The following is a 20,863-nucleotide window of genomic DNA, read 5'->3' on the forward strand; positions in this document are numbered from 1 at the left end:
AGCAAAGGCAGGACAGGGAGTTGTTAGTGTTCGGGGCAGGGTCTGCTTAGGGATTGACTCACAGGGCCATACCAACTGGAGACATAGGTGGGTAGGAGGTGTGTCTGAAACAGAAAAAGCCACATATTGAGAAGAAGGACCAGTGTGGGAGTTTTCAAGAAATCAGCACCAGTGAGAGAAGGTGACAATAAAACAGTTGTCTGTTACCCTGTGATTGTGGGGCTCACTGGCTGTAGCAGCAAGGCCAAGTGCCAGTTTGACATGGTAGGGAAGGCTTTTTAATACATTTGCTGTGATCTTCAGTGCTCCTTAAGACGTATTAATCTTCCCCAGAACAGAAAGAACAACTTGTACAAACGCCCTTTCAGAACAGATATGTAGAGTGGTTAAACAATGGAACAGGAAGGAAGCACTTTGATGTTCGTACAACCTTGACCTTGGTACTTCAAATAAACTCTGCCAAGCTACGAACCTTTTGGATGTAGCAAAAAATTCGTGTAGAGCTCAGGTTTCTAAGAAGACTTCATGTGAGAGCAAGAACCCTGTTTGTTGTTGCTTAAGGTCTTGATATACTTCCTGGGCTGGCTTTAAACTCCTCAGCTCACACAGCCTTCAGCTTCCCAAGTGCCTGGGTCCATGGGTACAGCTACTGTGTCTAGCTCAACCTGGCTTTGAATTTCAGATCATGAACAGCCATTGGGACCATGCAGAAGTTCCTTCAATGGCTGTTTTCCACATTTGGCCTCTGAAAACTGAGACAGCATTATCCCTGTCCTAGGGGTAAGTTGGTTTCTGTGGTCAGAACTATGGCACACAGCAACGGACTAACAAATTGAAGCTCTGAGGATTCCTCTGCAAGATTTATCTGAAATGAGTGTAGGAATGTGAGCAGACACAATGCTCATAATGGGATTTGCTGTCTCCAGTGCAGAATGCAAAATAAGGCAACTATGAAAAAGCTGGGGTAGGGTGTAGGGCAGAGAGACCTAAGAATTATTAAGGGGCTCAGAGTCTCAAAATAGAAAATGTGGGGTTGGACAATGATTCATCATCAATGTATTAGCTTTCTGTGGCTGTGACAAAATACCGTGTGGGACTAGGGAGATGGCTCAGAGGTTAACAGCACTTGCTCCTGCTCTTGGCAAAGGAACTGGGTTTGATTGGCAGCAGTTACATAGTAGCTCACTATGGTCAGTTCTCGGTGCTCTCTTATGGCCTTTCAGGCCACTGGGTATTCGCATAATTCACATACATACATATACTCGGGCAAATCACTTATGCACATAATTTTTTATCTTAAAAATTACCATAGACAATGGGAGGTGGGGCTGGAGATATGGCGCAGTGGTTAAAAGCACTTACTGCTTTTGCAAGAGGATCTATGTTGCCAACACCCACATGGTAGTTTACAGCCATCTGTAACTATAGTTCCAGGGGATTTGATGTCCTCCTCTGACCTCCATGGGCACATAAGCACCCGTGAAACACACACACATCCATATAGACAAAGTAGTCACACACATGAAATAAAACAAATAAATAATTTTATTTTGATACAGGTCTCAGTATATAGTACTGATTAGACTGGAACTTGCCTTGTGGACCAGGCTGTCCTTGAAGCCCTGGGAAAGACAAGGCCATCCAATACTAGATTAGATGACACGCCTGCTGTTGGTAGCGTGAAAGGGCTGGGGAGGTGGCTCAGTGGGGAAAACACTTGCTGTACAAGCATAAAGACCTGAGGGTGAGTTCCCAATCCAGCTGAAGAGTGGGAGGAGTGAGAATATGAGCAAAGAGGTCAAGACCATAATGGATTCACCCATTGAAACAGTCTGCCTGAGCTAACAGGAGCTCACCAACTCCAACCAGACTGGGAAGAAACCAGCATAGGACCAAACTAGACCCACTGAATGTGGGTGACGCTTGTATGGCTGGAGGGCAACTGGCAGTGGCACCAGGATTTATCCCTACTGCTTGTACTAGCTCTTTGGGAACCTATTCTCTTTGGATGGATACCTTGCTCAGCCTAGATATAGTAGGGAGGGTGTTGGACCTTTCCCAAAGCAATGTGCTTTACCTCTCTGAGGAGTGGATGGGGGTGGGGTGGGGGGAAAGGCAGAAGGACCGGGAGGAGAGGAGGGAGGTGAACTGGGATTGGTATGTAAAATGAAAATAGGTAGTTTGTTTTCTTTCTAAAATATATAAATAAATAAATAAATAAATAAATAAATAAATGACCTGAATTAACATTCCAAGACCTATGGAAAACCAAATGTGGGGGGCACCTCTATAATCATAGCAGTCCTACAGTGAGATGGGGGTGGAGACAAAAGAATCCCATGAGGCTCTTGAGCCAGGAGGCCTGGCACGTGCAATACCAAACAACAAAGGCACTCTGCCTCCAAAAAAGGTAGAAAGAGAGGACAACACTCAGGGTGGTCCTCTGGCTTATATACGTGCATCATTGCAGGCTCACACCTACACTCCAAATATGAACATTCCAGACAATAAGTTGCTGCAGCATCCTATACACGTTAGGGTACAGAGAAGATCTGATGGCAGTCAGGTTGTGGTTGAGGTAAGTAAAGAATTTATAACAAAGCTGGGCAGTGGTGGCACATAACTCTAATGCCAGCACTCAAGGAGACAGGAGCGGATCTCTGACTTCCAGGCCAGCCTGGTCTACAGAGTGAGTTCCAGGATAGCCAGGGCTACACAGAGAAACCCTGTCTTGAAAAACAAAAAGAAAAAGACCACAAACCAAAACAAAAAACTTAAAATGAGCTACCAAATTATTAGACCAGATGGTGGTGGTGCATGCTTTTAATCCCTGCACTCAGGAGACAGAGGCAGGCACATGCAATACCAAACATGAGTTTGAAGCCAGCCTGGTCTACAGAGTGAGTTCCAGGATAGGCTCTAAAGCTACACAGAGAAACCCTATCTTGAAAAACAAACAAACAAACAAAAAATACAAAAAAAAAAAAAAAAAAGAAAAGAAACTAATACCTAGGAAGAGGGCGCAGGGAACAGTGATGTTTTGTAAAACTATCTGAAAATGCTGTCAAACTAAGGATATTTGTTCCTTGACATCCGGATTCATGTGCTAGCTATTTTTTTTTGAGACAAGGTTTTTCTGTGTATCTCTGATTGTCCTGGATCTCGCTCTGTAGACCAGGCTGACCTCAAACCCACAGAGATCCGCCTGTCTCTCCCTCCCAAGTGCTGGGATTAAAGGCGTGCACCACTACCAACAGCCACCAATGGAAAGTTTGAATGAAGCAAAGATGGTAAGGAACAAATTGTCTGGCCTGACTGTGTTGAATCCAGTTTTTCCTCACATTTTTAGTGCAATGAGATAGCAGCAGCCTGTTGCTTTCAGAATGTCTTTTCTGAGCCTTAAGCATTCTGAGGCTGTCCACCCTCCATTCTCTCCATCCTTCCACGGGAATGAGACATTCTATTCTGCCTATCTAGAATACTCTCCCTGATTCCTCTTTGGCTTGTGGCATCACATTAGAGCTCACTTTGAATATTACTCCACTAGTAGCCTTTTGTGATTTTGATGTTAGCCTGAGACCTCCAGTAGAGGCACCGAGCTTCTATAGAAGGGGCCTGATTCCAAGTATTAAAGAAACATATTTGTGATTGTTTAAATGAAAATAGGCCCCATAGGCTCATATATTTTAAGGCAGTTAGTGAAACTATTTGGGAAGTACTAGGAAGCATATACTTGCTGGAGGAGGTGTGTCACCAGGAGTGAACTTTGAAGTATCAGAATCCCCCACCAAGCAGGATTTTAATCTCTCTCTCTCTCTCTCTCTCTCTCTCTCTCTCTCTCTCTCTCTCTCTCCTTCACTCCCTCCCCCCCCCCCCCCCCCCCCCCCCCCCCCCCCCCCCCCCCCCCCCCCGCCCCCCCCCCCCCCCCCGCCTGTTGCCTGCGGATCAGAATGTAAGCTGTTTGTTCCTGCACCATGCCTGCTTACTACATTCTCCCCACCATTATCGTGAACTAAGCCTCTGAAACTGTAAGCCAGCTCCAGCTTCAGTGAGAGACCCTGTCTAAAAAGGAATAATAGGTCAGAGAGTGGTACAGTAGGAATTCAGCATTCTCCTCTGGCTTTCATGTAGAAACATAGGCTTACATAATCCTACACACATATCAGACACACATGCATGCACCACATGAGTAAACACACTCACGCAAACAAAGTTGAAGCTTGATTTCTACCAACACAGCCAAGAAAAGATGTTTGTTCTCTCTGTCTGGGATCAGCTACAGGGAGACTCTCACAAGGTGACAGATAAATATCAAATGCTAATGTTATTGCCCCAACCCACCCTTTCATATTTCATTTCCTCTTCATTACATCTCTTAGGGGAGGGTGTTACATACACAGTGGTAAATATGTACTGATTCCTAGTTATTAAGGGTATATAAGCTTACAGATATATGTAATGGTGGGTTCCTGCCTTTAAGGAATCTTTGGTTGTCCCCCTGCCACTGAGGATTGCCTTTCCTGTTTCTGAGATAAAATACTTGACAGAAGTAACAGTTTATTTTGACTTACAGTTAGAAGGTATTATTCATCATGGTAGGGAAGTCATGGTAGCAGTTGCTTGAGGCAGCCCACCACATTGTATCTGCGGAGAGAGACGGATGCTCGTATTTAGCTTGCTTTTCTTCTCTTTATTCAGTCCAAGACCTGTGGAATATTAAGGGTGAGTCTTCCCACTTCAATTAACCTAACATAGACACTCTCTCACAAACATGCCCAGAGGTGTGTTTCCATGGTGATTCTCGATTCCATCAAGCTATCAAGATCACAGCCTTGTAAGGACTAGCTTCCTGAGGGGCCCTGGCACAGCACATAAGCTACCAGTTTCACCGTGTCCCTTGCAGATTACATAAGCCCTTAAAGTCAAAGCTGGATGCAGGAAAGGGGACCTCATTGCCACTGCTTGGGAATGCATGTCACGGCATCTCCTTGTCTCTCAAAAGACCCTTTCCTCACAGTATTGGGACTTGGCAGGGAGACAAATTGGAGTGCTGGAGTGCTGCTATCTTTGCTGAATGTTCTCTGTGTACTGTTTTCCCGCAGTCAGTTTGACGCATTTGCCTTGTGCAGATCGCAGGATTTTTTCCCTTGGCCCTGCATGAAACAAACTTCCTTTGTTTCTATCTCTGTGCTCTTCCAGGGGAGTTCATCACCACACATCTCCATGTATACCCTCAGCTTCTCTCTGCGTGTCATGGTGGCTGGTGCCTGTACACTGCATTGCCTGGTGCCTCTGGGGAGTTTTTGCTCTCACAGCAGACACCGAGTCCTTGCTCCTAATGCTGATGCATCAGCTCACATTGAGGAGTCTTGCCAGACTAGACTTGGCTCAGCTGCATATATTCTTCCCAGACCTAGTGCCATATCTTAACTGGCGCCTGTTCTTCTGAAGGCCAAGTACATGCCAACCTAGATGCACCAATGCATTTAAAGCTTCTCCTTGAGCCTGGGGATGTAGTTCTGTTGGTAGAGCCCTTGTCTGGCATGCTCAAAGCCCAGGTTCCATTCCCAGCATCACATAAACCAAGCACGAGACAGTGGTCTTGATGGCTTATCCTTGGTTGTCAACTTGACACACATGGGAAGAGGGAACCTCAACAGAGGACTCGCTTCCATTAGATTGATCATGGGCATGCCTGTGGGGGCATTTTCTTGATTTCTGATTGACAGAGGAGCACCTAGCCCACTGTGAGCAGTGCCAGAATGGGACAGGTGGTTCTAGGTTATATAAGAAAGCCAGGCGAGCAGAAGCAGAGAACAAGCCATTAAACGACACTCCTCCATAGTCTCTGCTTCCCTTCCTGCCTCCAGGCTCCTGCCTTGAGTTCCTGGCTGACTTCTCTCAATGATGTAAGCCATGTCAATCCTTTCCTCCCCAAGCTGGTTTTAGTATTTTATCAGAGCAACAAAGAGCGCACTATAAGTGTGCCTCAGGACCCTAATCCCATTACTCAGAAGGTAGAAACAGGAGGATCAGAGCAGATCCACAGTGAGTATGAGGCCAGGCTGAGGCACATGAGCTCCATCTTAATGTAAACTAAAATAAGCTTTGCTTAGGTGTGTTTTGCCACAGCTGTTTCTATAAGACATACCACATGAAGGTCAAAGCATCAGAAAAGTACTTTCTGCCTAAAAGAGTCCCAGAGAAGAGCCAGGAACAATGCTTAAAGGACAGCCCGCAGAGGTATCTTCCATATACAGCTTCCTATGTTCATTCCCTCTGCTTCACTTTTCCCTGCAAACACCTTCATCATATAACATTCTCCACTTAATCTTTCCAGTACTTCATCTGTTTCCTGCCAGGATCTATAGATCAACATGAAGTCCCTCCTGGGTACACACTGGGATTGCTCTGCTACATTGGCTCTTGATTCCCAAGCTATGTTTATGGGTCTAACAATTAGAGCTAGAGTTCTACCTTAATAAAATACTCCCCAATAAACATGAGTGCATTCAGAAATGAATTCTTTCCCAGTGGAGAGCACTTGTTTATAAGTACAGTAAGATTTTTAGGGTTATTGGTAATCTTTGGTGTCAGTTATGATTGTTAATGGCAATTTTCAACTTAGTATTGATACAATTTAATAACATAGTTATATTAACACCAAAGAAAAAAATTTACATATGGACTTTTATGCTGTTAAGTTAGATCAAATTAGTAAAAAAAAAATATGGTCAGATGTAGTAGTAGATGTCTTTAATACCAGCACTCAGAGCCGGGCGGTGGTGGTGCATGCTTTTAATCCCAGCACTCGGAAGGCAGAGACAGGGGAATCTCTGTGAGTTTGAGACCAGCCTGGTCTACAGAGCTAGTTCCAGGACTTGCTCCAAAGCTACAGAGAACCCTGTCTCGAAAAACAAAAAACAAAAAAGAAAACAAAAAACAAACAAACAAACAAAACAGCACTCAGGATACAGAGACAGGTGAAGCTCTGTGAGTTCAAAGCCAACCTGCTCTACAGAGCAACTTCCAGGGCAGCTGGGGCTTCATAGTGAGATCCTGTCTCAAAAACTGAATTGGTCAGGGAAGCAGGTAGGCAATCTTCAGAGCTTCATTTTCTCTCCTTCTCCAAACCGAAACCCCTAGTCTCATGCCCAGTTCTGTAGCAGACAACTGCTGTAACTTCCCCTCACTCTCTGCCCAGTCTCCAGAAGATTATGAAGATCTCTTCTAGCCTTCCTCCACAACATTCCTTTGTCTCAGTCACCAACTACCCCAGGCACTTCCTGGGAACCTACAGACCACCCTGGCCAGGGAAGCAGGTAGGCTATCTTCAGATCTTCACTGTCCCTCCTCTCTTCCAGTCCCATTTCCAGCTTTGTAGCAGACCACAGTCATGGCTTCTCTTCCCTCTCTGTGCCCATCCACAGGAGACTAAGCAGATCCTAGGGGCACAGCCTGCTTTCCTCCTTCCTGTAGACATTCATTATCTGCCTCTTGCCAATAGATAGGTCATTCAGACAAACACTAAACAGGGAAATGCTGAAGCTGATATCATAAACTAAATGAATCTAACAGATATTTACAGAATATTTCACCCAAACAAAAAAAGGAATATACCTTCTTCTCAGCACCTCATGGAAGCTTCTCCAAAATTGACCACATACTTGGACACAAAGCAAGTCTCTACAGATACAAGAAAATTGAAATAATATCCTGCATCATATCTGACCACCACGACTTAAAGCTGGACATCAACAACAGAAACAACAGAAAGCCTACAAACTATGGAAAATGAAAATTCTCTACTGAATGAAAAGTGGGTCAAGATAGAAATAAATAAGAAAATGAAAGACTTTATATAATTTAATGAAAATGAATACACAGCATAACCAAATTTCTGGGACAAAATAGCACTAAGTGCCTACATAAAAAATGGAAAGATCTCTTACTGGTATTATCTGGAAACTTTAGCAACATACTGGTAATATCTGAAAACTCTAGAACAAAAAAGTCATACCCAAAAGGAGTAGATGGCAAGACATAAACTCAGGATTGTCCATCAAAATGGAAAATCTAAAAAAAATGGATAATTGCCAGGTGGTGGTGGTGCACTCCTTCGGTGATCTCAGCATTTGGGAGGCAGAGGCGGGTGGATTTCTGTGAATTCAAGGTCAGCCTGGTCCACAGAGTGAGTTCCAGGACAGCCAGAGCTGTTACAGAAAGAAACCCTGTCTTGAAAAACAAAACAAAAAAGGATAATTTTCTCAATATTCACCATTTAGAAAGGTCAAATCAAGATCAGATGAACAATTTGAATCACGGAAACAACTCTTATATAATAGCCACAAATAATATAAAATATCTTGGAGTAACTCTGACCAAGCAAGTGAAATACTTGTTTGGTAAAAACTTTAAGCCATTGAAAAAAGAAATTGAAGAAGATATCAGAAAATGGAAAGATCTCCCATGTTCGTAGAATGGTAGAATTAATACTGTAAAAAAATGACTGTCCTACAAAAAGAAGTATACAGGTTGAATGCAATCCCCATCAAAATTCCAACATAATTCTTCACAGAACATGAAAGCATAATTCTCAGCTTCATATGTGAACACAAAAAACCCAGTTATGCTCAACACAATCCTGAACTTCCGGAGGTATCACCACCTCTGATTTCAAGCTGCACTACAGAAGTATAGTAAGAAAAACTCATGGTATAGCCACAGACATGCTGGTAAGTGGAATCAAGTTGAAGACCCAGATATAAGTGTACACACTTTTTTCATGGACATCTGAATTTTGATAAAGAAGCCAGAATATACACAGAAAAAAAGGCAGCATTTTCAATAAATGGTTTTGGTCTAACTGGATGTCTGCAAGGAGAAGAATGCAAATAGATCCATACTTATCACCCTGCACAAAACTCTACTCCAAATGTATCAAAGGCCTCAATATAAAACCAGATACACTGAGTCTGATAGACAAGAAAGTAGGGAATAGTCTTGTACTTATTGGCACAGGAGAAGACTTTCTGGACAGAATACCATTAGCATAGGCACTAGAACAACAATTAATAAACGGGACCTCACGAAATGGAAAGGCTTCTGCACAGCAAAGGATACCATCATTCAGAGAAAGCAGCAAGATACAGAAAAGATTTTTTTCAACTACACATTAGTAGTGAGACCTCATATCCAAAATATATGAAGAAATAAAGAAAACTAGATATCACAAAACCAAATAACTCAATTAAAAATGGGGTAGAGATCTAAACAGTGAATTCATAACAAAGGAATCTCAAATGGCTGAGAAACAAAGAAATGTTCAACATCCTTATCCATCAGAAAAATGCACATCACAGCTACTTTGAGATTCTATCTTAAATCTGTCAGAATGTCTGAGATCAGTAACACAAGTGACAGCTCACTCTGGAAAGAGTGTGGAGCAAGGGGTACACTCCTCCATTGCTGGTGGAAGTACAAACCGGTAAAGACACTATGGAAATCAGTGTGGAGGTTCCTCAAGATGATGAGAATCTATTTACCTCAAGATCCAGCTATACCATTCTTGGGCATATACCCAAAGGACACTTCATCCTACCACAAGGATGCTTGGCCAGCTATGTTCACTCCTGCTCTATTCATAATAGCCAGAAGTTGAAAAAAAAACCTAGATGACTCTCAACAGAAGAATGGATAAAGAAAATGTGGTACATTTACATAATGGAGTATTACTCAGCCTTTAAAAAAAAGTGAAATCATAAAATTTGCAGGCAAATAAATAGAGCAGGAAAAAAATCATCTTCATGGCGTAACCCAATCCCAGAAAGACAAGCACCATATGTATTCACTTACATGTGTAAGTTAGTGATAACCAAGCTACAATCCATTTAACCACAAAGTTTAGGTAGAGTTAGGACTAGGGAAGAGTGATGGATCTCTCCAGAAAGGGGAAACTGAACATATAGCTATGGATGCATCTGGGGATACTGAAATAGTAGCATCAAACAGAGGGGGGGGGGGGGGAGAAGAGGGTGACTAAAAAGCAAATACAGTGAGGGACAGTTAAAACTAAGGGCAATTTGAGGGGTTGTACAAAAATCTAATGCAGTAGAAGTTTCTTATATACATATGTGAAGGTGATCTAAATAAAATTGCCAAATGACGGGGATGACAGGGCACCAAATGGCCATTTCTCATTACCAAATGAAGCTTCTAGGACTAGGAACAAGTTACATCTAATTGAGTTGTTGGCCAAAGGGCTCTCGTGGAAACCCTCAAATAACCCAGGCAATTGCCAAGGCTGTAACTAACCAGTATCTGATTTTACTTAAAGCTCACTTCAAAGATAGAACCCATACCTGATACAGTTTGGGTGACCAAGAACTTGAGACTAGATAGCCCAGGGACCTAAGGGAAAGCCAAGAATAGCAATAAAGTGACTCCTAATGGCATTCTGCTATCCTCATAGATAAGTATCAGGACTCAGTCATCATCAAAGAAGCTTTCTCCAGAAGCAGATAGGGACGACAGAGACCCACAGCCAGAGATTACTCAGAGAGTGAGAGACCTTGGGACACTCAGGCCTAAGGTCTCCAGCAAATCCCTGCCCTCTGGGCTCAAGTAATCCTGGAGAAGAGGAGGCAGAAAGAGTGTTAGCCAGAGGGGCTAGAGAAGACCAAGCAATCAAGGCCTTCTAGATACAACAGGGCTGGTGGACATGCAAACTCAGAGACCATGGTAGCATGCGCAAGGCCTACACAGGCCTGCAACAGATGTGGTCCTAGAGCTGAGAGGAGAAATGGACACGTGCCCCATCCCTAACCCAGAGACTATCTCCTATAATCCCTTGCAAATGAAAAATTAGTGCTCTCCAGGGGAATCTCACTGAAAACAACCCACTCTTAAAGGTAGGCTCCATGCTCCGCAGTAGATGGCCAACATGAAACAAACTCAACAGCATCTTTGGAGATTTTTTTTCTCATAATCTTAAGTCAGGACATTTTTTTCTACTTTACAGGTTTTTTGCACATATAATGGCTTCTGGTTTGGGTTTTTTATGGGATTCCCATGTGTGTGAATGCTTGTATCTCTGTGTCTATGTGTTTCTTTGGCTATTTTTATTGTTTGGTTGTTTTGACATATCCCAATTTGTTTGTTTTTGATTTATCTTATTGTATCCCGTTTTATTTTATTGTTGTTATTTTTTAGAGGGCTGTTTTCTAAGGAGAGACAGAAAGAGTATGGATTCCATGGGGAGGAAAGAGAGGGGGGACTAGGAGGAGTGGGGGAGAGGAAACCTGAATGAGAATATACTGTATGAAAAAATATATTTTAATAAGAAAAGATTATTTTTGTGTTTGTGTGTGCATGCATTTGCTTTCTCATGCCCACACATGAAGCCCGGAAGCCAAAAGACAGCGTCCCACAGTTTTTTTTTTTTTTTTTTTTTTTTTTTTAACCACGTGAGTCTCGGATTGAACTCAAGTGGTCAGGCTTCATGGCAAGTGCAAGTGCTTCTACTTGATGAGTCATCTCACTGGGCCCAGACTAATTTCTTGGAAATAACTCATGGATAACCATATTGAGAAAGCTGTTGTGTGTCTGTCATGTGTGTGCACGTGTGCTCTAGACTATACAGGTATGTGTGGATGCTAGAGATTGAATCTGGGGGTCTTCCTCTATCTCTGTTTCCTTTTTTTTTTTTTAAGATTGCTCATTGAACTGAATCTCACCATTTTGACAAGCTTGGCTGGCCAGCTAATCCAGGGATTTTGCTATTTCTGCCCTGCCCCACATGTAGGTGTTTGCCATCATGCCTGGTTTTTGTGTAGGTCCTCCTGCTTCCTGACTAAGCTGTCTCTTTAACCTCTAATTTTCTGTTTTTCATAGTGTCTTTCTGTTTGATTTATTTTTTTGCAGACTAGGTATTATGTACCCCAGGTAACTTTGAGCTGTTTATGTATCTGAAGTTGGCCTTGAACTCCTGATCTTCCTGCTTCCACTTGCCAAGTACAGAGATTATAAGTATGTGCGGCCATCTCCAGAGTTCTGTAGGTATCTTCCTTTCCATGAGAGCTTGGCCTCTGCCCTACAGGAGTTCACAGGACAGGGAGAAGAAAGGGCAAAGCAAGCTGAACAGTACAGGGACACTGTGTTCTCTGCTCTGGAACTAAGTCCACACTTGGGTAGCTCTTAGTTTTTCTCACTGTGGTCTCTATCTTGGTTGGCAAGTGGCTGGATTCCTGGCAGCCTTGGGCATGGTTGGAAGCAATTTCTGAGAACAAGTATTTTTTTTTTTAACTTTTCAAGTTTAGGTCCAAGGCTCTGCGCACGTTTAATAACCTCTTCTGTAACTAACTTGCAGATAAAAATCAGAGCCTCAGGATGATGAGGCTCATTTATCTCGTGGTTCTGATCAGCCCCTGAGACTGCACAAACCCTTGAGGGCTGATTTAGATTGAGGCAGACGGAAGAACAGGCTCAAAGCAGGGCTGGCTTTCCGGGTCTGCACTGTGACATGGAGCCCCGGGCTCTATTCTGCTACCCTGGTTTCCATTTCTCCTTGTACAATAGTCACAAGAGCCTGCAGTAAGGATCAATTCAGCTCATGGAAATGCTTAGCAGGATGCCTGTCATACAATGGATGCTGAGCAGGAGGATGGGAAGAAAAGGGTCTGGAAAATCCTGCCCTCTTGCTAAAATTGTTATTCTTTAATTTTAGTTTTGAATATTTGGGGAGGACTGGGAATTCAGCCTAACTACTCACACTTACAGATTCGATAAAAATAAATAAATTTTTACAATTTTTTTTCAAAGAAGAAGCTGTAAAGACATCTTTTTAGCTGGGTCTTCTGGCACAGTCTTGTGATCCCAGCTACTTGGGAGACTGAGACAGGAATATGGCAAGTTCAACAACTCCCTGGGCAATGTAGGAAAACTATTTCAAAGTTAAAAAGAGGGCTGAGAAACAGGATGTAATATGCATACCTGTGACCCCAGTGTTGGGAAGGAAGGTGGAGACAGGAGGATTCCTGGGGCTTCCTGGTTAGTCTAGCCAGAGAGTTTCAGGTTCAAAGAAATCCTGTCTCAAAAAATAAGGTGAAGTGATTGAGTAGGGCATTAAATGGCAGCAGCTGGCCTCCACATGCTGTGCACAGTAGCCAACTCTATACACATACTTAGGGAATTCAAGGTTATCCTCAGCTACATGGCAAGTGTGAGGCCACTCTGTGTTATATATGATCACACACACACACACACACACACACACACACACACACACACCACACCACACCTTTGTCTCAAAACTAGTAACAACAATAAAAATCTAACCAAAAACTCTCAAACAAATGAACAAACAGATAAAAGGATAACAGATAAAAAGGCTATCTCGGGATACAGCTTCATAGTAAAGTGTTTGCCTAATATAAATGAAGCTCTAGGTTCGATCCCCAATCGCCAAAAAACAAAAACAAATTAAATAAAACCAAGTAACTCAAAACACATCCTATTTGAGACAGTACAACCATATGTACACAGGAGAATATACAAGTACCTATCCCTTGTCACTTATGAAGTGCCTCCCACATAGGTTCTTCTGATCCTCATGACACTGAGTTTGAAAGGGCCTATAAATGAGCTTCTTTACAGAAATCTCAAAAGTGAGGCTCAAGAGCACAGTCCCAAAGACCTAACTTCCTCCCACTGCCCAAAGGCTCCATCACCTGGCAATAGTGTCACCAGACGGGGATCAAGTAAGTGTTTAGCCTGTTATAATACTTAACGTAGTTGCAGGAGATATTGTCTTTGCCACTTAAATGTACACCACATTCTAAGTCCCTTCCTATTGTTCTTGTTAATCCTCATTTAGACCAAGTAGAGAGCTACATATTGTGTGTGTGTGTCTGTCTATCTGTCTCTGTGTGTAGCCAGAGGTGTCAGGTGTCTTTGTCAAGCACTCTCTACCTGCTTAAGATCACCTATTCAGATACATTGACAGTCTATCAAGCTTCAGAGATGTTCCCGTCTCTGTCTCCTTAGCACTAAGATTACAGGTGTGTGATGATTCACATGGCTTTTTGCTTGGGGGATCTGAATCAGGTTCCCATGCCCACACAGTAAGCCCTTTACTAATTGGGCCATCTTCCTACCCCTAGAGAGCTACTTATTTTACGGCCAAGGCAATGGCTTTATTTTAATGTTTCTGGAAAACCACAGGACATAAAGAAGACTGAGGGAAACAGATTCTCTGGCCAACTTTCAACTATGGATTGGGTACCTCATGGGTGAGATGCTAGCTGTCTAAGTGGGGTGATGTAAGCACCCACAAGTGAATTTTGCATCTCTTAAAGGGAGTCATCCACTGAACATTTTGTGCTTGTAGACACAGTGGCTCCTGCTTGGTTTGATTCATTTAGAAGAGATGGGTCATGGGTAAAGGTAAAGTGACGCCAGGTCAGGCCATTTGGGAAATTGCTGTGATGTTATACAAAGGTTCTAAATTTAAAATGTTTTTCAGCAACTGTACTTTCAGTGCAGCAGCTTAGAACATATAATAACCTGGCTTAGGTTAATAAGTCATCTTAAGAGTGTCCTTTTGAGGATAAGCCATAAATTCACAGTCACTAAAGCACTTGGTGGGGAGTGTTGGGGAAAACAAACAGTGAAATTAGGTACAAAATTCAAGAACATATTTGGAATATCCAACAGCATATTTTTAGACACATGCTAAAAATATCAGCACTGTGGAAAAAATTCATAGTCACTCAATATTTATCTAGGAAACTTTATCTATTTAATTGTTTACTGTGTGTGTAGGAGACAGAGAGGAGCATGCACATGTCTGTGTGGGTGAGCACACCTGTGTAAGATGCTGGCAATCTTTCTCTACCACTTTAGCCTTATCACTGCAAGATAGGGTCTCTCCCTGAAATGAAAGTTGGCCGTATTAGCTAGGTGAGTTTTTGGAATCTACCTGTCTCTGTCTCCTCAGTGCTGGGGTTTCAAACACATTCAGCATTGCCTAGCTTTTCACTAGGGTGCTGGGTATTTGAACTCGTGTCCTCATGTTTGCGAAATAAGTAAGTGCTCTTACCCACCAACCCATCTCCCTAAGCCCTACCAGCTTTGTTAAAGGAGGTTCAAGGACCAGAGCCTATTAATTATTAGTGCTACACTTTCAACAGACTTTTGAAAACACTTGACCTGAAATAGTTAATTGAAAAAAGTATATTCAACCCCAAAGCCATATTCCTGCATTAATTTATTCCTGACAATTAATTCAAAAGTAATTACAGCATCATTCAGGGCTCATGTATACATTGGCAACTTCCAGGTTTTTCCTTCAACAAACACACATATTCCTGGTCCCACTGTCTCTCTACACACCTGAGCACTTATGTCAAATGTCTCTGTTTCCAAGTTCGGAATATTTATTTATCCTGTTGTGCTATTTTTATCTTTAGTAAGTTAAAAAAAAAAGCTATACTCTATGATGCAGAAAACCTTTTTCTTGTTTTAACAGCCTCTCTGCCTGGACTCAGTTGTTACATAAAGTTTCTAATGTTTCAGAGCCCTGGAAGTACCTAGGATTTCTTTTTAATTTTTTTCTATAAAAACATTTGTGTGTGTATGTGTGTACGTGTGCATGTGCCTGAGTGTATGCTTGTGTAACACATGTGTGCAGGTGCCATTTGAGATCAGAAGAGGGTATCAGGGAACTTGAGTGACAGATAGCTGTGAGTCTCTGTTAAGATACTGGAAACTGAATTAGGTCCTCTGCAATAGCACCAAGTGTGCTTAACCTCTGAGCCATCTCTCTAGTTCCCAGTAGTGCACAGGGTTTTTAGAGGCAAAATGTATCCACCCATTCTGGTATGGCCTGCAGGATACACTCATTCAGGGAATGTAAAGAGAAGCAAATACAAGCATGAAAATGATGTAAAACAAAAACAAAAACAAAAACAAAAATACATGGTTAGGGCGTGGGGAGATGGCTCAGTGGGTATGGGCGCATACTCTGAAGTCATGAGGTCCTGAGTTCAAATACTCAGAATCCAAGTGAAATCAAAAAGGCAGTCATGCTCATGCTTGTAAATCCAGTGTTGGCAGCCTGAGACAGGCAGATCCTGAGAGTTTGCTGGCCAGCCAACTTGGTCAAATGGACCGCTTCCAGTTCCGAGAGAAACCATATCTCAAGGCAAAGAGGCAGATATTTTTCCTGCTCTGGTCTCTGGGAGTGCATGCACTGCACAGCCACATGTGCCCCCACAACCATGCACATGCACATAGACACAGCCTCCCACGTAAGAACCAGAAGGGAAGGGATAATTTAACACAGGGTCTGAAAAACAAAAGGTGAAATAAATTTAAATGTATGTCAGTCTGAGGAAAAAACAGGAAGTGGCCCGGGATTAGTTATGTGGTTGGAGGACAGCACGTTAAAGTGCAAGAAGCCCTGGATTGGCTCCGTAGCACCTCATAAACTAGGCGTGGTGGTGCACGGTTATAAAACCAGCACTAGGGAGGTGGAGGTTGGAAGATTAGGATTTCAAGGTCATACTTGGTTATGTGGGTGTTTGAGGCCAAGCCTGTGTTACAGGAGACTCTGTCTAAACAAACAAAAATCCAGTATGAACTATTTACATGTATGCAAAAAATTATCAGAGCTCTGGACCCTGAAAACAATATATTTTACCAGGTCTCTGAAGTGTTGCCAGCATTCCAAAGATTAGCAAGCCCTGGTGGATCGCAGGCTAGAGCTTGCCAGCTTCTGTCAAAACCATCATGTCATGCAAATTAACAGAGTCTAAATTCATCATCTTTTGTTAATTAGGAACTTGCTGGCTCCTAGCAAGGAACATACAAAAGGTTGGAAATTCACATGCTCGTTATCAATCCTGGAAGCAAGAAAGCTGAGTCAGGCAGGCAGGAAGAAGAAAAAACAACAGCAGCAGCAACAACAATAACAATAGCCCTAAAATATAAACCAAAGCCCAAAAATGTGTTCATGGCAGAAAACAAGGATGGGTGAAAGTGAAGTTGCACTATTAAGTGGGAGTTTCACATTCAACTTGGTATTGGCAGGGGTAGCTATGGGGGTGGGGGGGTACGGGGTAGGAGTGAGGTTGGGTGTGTCTTCAGCTTCTTTAGGGATTGCTCTTTCAGGCTTTCCTTGCTGGTCAGACTATAAACTGGAGGACTCAAGAGAATTCAGAACTTGAGAGGGCTGGGGAAGGAGCTCTCTCACTAAAGCATTTGCTATGCAAATGTAAGACCTTGAGTTGAGATCCTCAGTACTTGCTTAGAAAACTGAGTATGGCAGTACACACCTGTGACTCCAGAACTGTGGCAGGAAAAGAGGTCCAGACAGGTAGATCCCAGGAGCTTGCTGTCTAGCAGATCTAGTATTCCTGAATCAGTGAGTGCCAGCTTCAGAGAGATTCTGATTCAAGAAACCAAGGTAGAGAGCATCTGAAAAGGATGACTGATATCTACTTCTGGCTTCTGTGTGCACCCACACACACAGCAAATCACACACATTTATAATTAATCATGAAAATATTTAAAGGCTTATTATATACATTTATCAAAACAGAACTCAGAACTTGAAAAGGCAACTACACTTTCTAAGATTCTTATTTAAGTCCACTATGCAAAACTTCTACCCGGGCCCATTGACTTTCTTTAACATTTCTGTAATTAAATTTGATTTATTTATGCAGCAAAAAGCCACAGCGTACCCACAGAGCTCAGAAGACACCCTTTCTGCTTCTAGCGTATGGTTTCTAAGGACTATCAGGCATGGCAGCAAGTGCTGTTACCTACTGAGTCAGCTCACCATCCCGCAGAGATAAGGGTGCCTCCTCCACAGAGGCCGGGAACAGGACTTTGGAGCCAACTGCTTGTGCTTGGTCACCACATTCTGCTCTGGAAACTGTGCTGTCAGCAGTGGTGTTACGAGGATTTAAATGTGGTAATATTTGTAGAAGGGCTTTAGATTAGTGTCAGGCTCCTGGTAAGGGATGTTTGACAAACACAGATCTAGTTAATGGTGGACATCTGCTCGGAGCAATGCATCACGCGGGTGGCTGGAAGGAAGCCACCAGGTGATACAACTGATGGGGTTACTGTGGGGCGTCTGTGCAGTATGTGGCGATGGCTGAGTGCACAGGTGATAATGAGTCCTAGGGAGCAATCTCCTGTCTCCTGATCAAACAGACTTGGATTAGATTTCTGTTTAATTTTAGTTGCCTTTTGGGGGGTCTGATCTGTCCCAGCATTCTGGACAGACAAAGAAGCATGATAGAAGAGAGAGGGCTCTCCAAGTGACTAGTATGCTTGATGTCCCAACATGCAAAGAGGGGAAGTCTGCCCAAGTCCTATTTTAGCAAGGGCTAGCACTCACTTGGCCAGACCCACAGGCTTCTTTTTGCATGTTAGCTCAATAAGGTCCAAAGGGTTACCAGGCCCAGGAATTTCTGGTTGCTTAAGAGGAAGTGTTGAAAACTTGCCCCCCCCCCCCCCGCTTCCCCAGGAGTCAAAGAACACATTGCATACCTTGTTCTCTGTAGGGACCTAAGGAATGTAGGGATATTAAGGGGACCCAGTGTGGTGGCTCCCTACTGGGAAAGTTGCCAGCTCCTTATCCTTATAGAATTCTTCACTCAACACTGAAAGCTTGAATTCAGTTACACTTACAATGTCCAGAATGCCCATGGAATGGAGAAGCCTAGGACAAAGCTTTAAAGTAGGACTCTAGCAAGGACAACATGGGATGTATGGTTCTCAAAGGATCCTGGATTACCATGGAGCCAGAGCTGAGACAACAGTACAAAAACACTCTTAAGGGCCATTGTGGGGCTTCCCAGAATACAAGAGACAAAAAGAAGGGTCTAAAATTGTACCCTGCCCATGTCAAGTGGCTGTGAACTGTGAAACATGTGGAAAGTCCCCATGAGATGTGTCGTGAGAACCTGGAGAGATGACTCAATAGGCGCGAGCTCTTTCTGAAGCACTGGAGCCTGAGGATCTGAGTTTGAATCCCTGGCACCCATGTTAAACAAAACAAAAATGGGTATGCCTGTCTGCACCTCTAACCTAGGGAGAAGAGACAGGAAGATCCTAGTGGCTTTCTAGACACCAGCCTTGCTCCAGATCCAGTGAGAGACCCTGTCTCAAGAAAATAGGTAGAGTGTGTTAGAGCAGGGGACCTAATGGCTTACTCTGGCCCCTGTAAGGTTATATACCCTCATAGAAAAGCCAGGTGTGGTAGCTCATGCACATAATTCTAGTACTCAGAGGTTCCTGGGGTCTGGTCCACAGGTTAGCCAGCCTACCCTAGTCAGTTTGCTACAGATTCAGTGAGAAACCCTATCTCAAATAGCCTAAAATAAGGTAGAAGTGACACACAATGGAATACTTGGTATCAGAACACACATGCATTCCACACACACCCAAATGTACAACCCCCACCGCCAGTACACTTATGTGTATGCATAAGGATGAACTTTTTAAAAACATGGCACTAGCCAGGCATTGGAGGCACATGCCTTTAATCCCAGCACTTGGGAGGCAGAGGCAGGTGGATCTCTGTAACATTAAGGGCTGGCTTGTTGGGGTTTCTGTCCCACCCAGTACTCCACAGCCGGCAAGCCCCAAAGAAATCACACACAGAGTCTGTATTAGATAGAAACTGATTGGCTCGGGCGGAGTGCCCGAGTCGGCCTTTTCCGCCCGCCCCCCCCCCCCCCCCCAGCGCTGCTCCGGCTGCACCGCGCTCGCTCCGCGCTGTCAGGCTAGCGCCGCCATCCCCAGACGCCACCATGATCATCTACAGGGACATCATCAGCCATGACGAGCTGTTCTACAACATCTACAAGATCCGGGAGATCGCAGACGGGCTGTGCCTGGAGGTGGAGGGCAAGATGGTCAGTAGAACAGAGGGTAACATTGATGACTCGCTCATTGGTGGGAATGCTTCCGCTGAAGGCCCAGAGGGCGAAGGTACCGAAAGCACAGTAGTCACTGGTGTTGACATTGTCATGAACCACCACTTACAAGAAACCAGCTTCACAAAAGAGGCCTACAAAAAGTACATCAAAGATTACATGAAATCACTCAAAGGCAAACTTGAAGAACAGAAACCAGAAAGAGTAAAGCCTTTTATGACTGGGGCTGCAGAGCAAATTAAGCACATCCTTGCTAATTTCAATAACTACCAGTTTTTTATTGGTGAGAACATGAATCCAGATGGCATGGTTGCTCTCCTGGACTACCGTGAAGATGGCGTGACTCCATACATGATTTTCTTCAAGGATGGCCTAGAGATGGAGAAACGTTAACAAATTGGATCTATCACCTGTCACCATAACCGGCTGCTGCTTCCCATCCATACAACACCAGGACTTAGGACAAATGGGACGGATGTCACCTTGAGATCTTATTTTGACCATGATTTATCTGGAGTGGAGACATTGGTTTTTTCTTTTTTCCTTTTTTTTTTTCTTTAAAGAAAAAACATGTCGTGTAGGTTGTCTAAAAATAAAGTGCATTTAAATTCACTTCAAAAAAAAAAGAAACTGATTGGCTCATTAGCTCAGGCTACTTATTAGCTCTTATCACTTATATTAACCCATTATTCTGATCTGTGTTAGCCATGTGGCTCAGTACCTTTCACAGTAGGGCAGATCACAAGTTGCTTCTTTGAAGTCTGGGCTGGACTGAGAGGAATGGGCTTCCTCCTTTCCAGCATTCTCCTGTTCTCATCGCCCTGCCTCTACTTCCTGACTGGTTGACCCGCCTATACTTCCTGCCTGGCCAGTCAGCTTTCTATTAAAATACATGATTGACAGAATACAGA

The 20,863-nt window shown here is 43.4% G+C and overlaps 1 protein-coding gene and 1 long non-coding RNA gene across 2 annotated transcripts; one reads left to right on the forward strand and one right to left on the reverse strand.

Moving 5' to 3' along the window:
- Positions 1 to 17,441, reverse strand: LOC126492143 (uncharacterized). Its single transcript, XR_007589526.1, has 4 exons — positions 17,334 to 17,441; positions 12,991 to 13,084; positions 4,572 to 4,706; positions 1 to 104 (listed from the first exon to the last, which is right to left on the reverse strand). It is a non-coding gene; the product is annotated as an uncharacterized lncRNA (long non-coding RNA).
- Positions 17,442 to 19,737: 2,296 nt separating this feature from the next.
- Positions 19,738 to 20,564, forward strand: LOC126492141 (translationally-controlled tumor protein-like). The gene has a single exon (XM_050128301.1). The coding sequence runs from the start codon at positions 19,827 to 19,829 to the stop codon at positions 20,343 to 20,345; it is 519 nt and encodes a 172-aa protein (XP_049984258.1). The 5' UTR covers positions 19,738 to 19,826; the 3' UTR covers positions 20,346 to 20,564.
- The last annotated feature ends 299 nt before the right edge of the window (positions 20,565 to 20,863 follow it).

The sequence above is a fragment of the Alexandromys fortis genome, unplaced genomic scaffold (genome assembly GCF_014885135.2).
Source record: "Alexandromys fortis isolate MF-2015 unplaced genomic scaffold, M_Fortis_MF-2015_v1.1 scaffold_289, whole genome shotgun sequence".
Classification (NCBI taxonomy): Eukaryota; Metazoa; Chordata; class Mammalia; order Rodentia; family Cricetidae; genus Alexandromys; species Alexandromys fortis.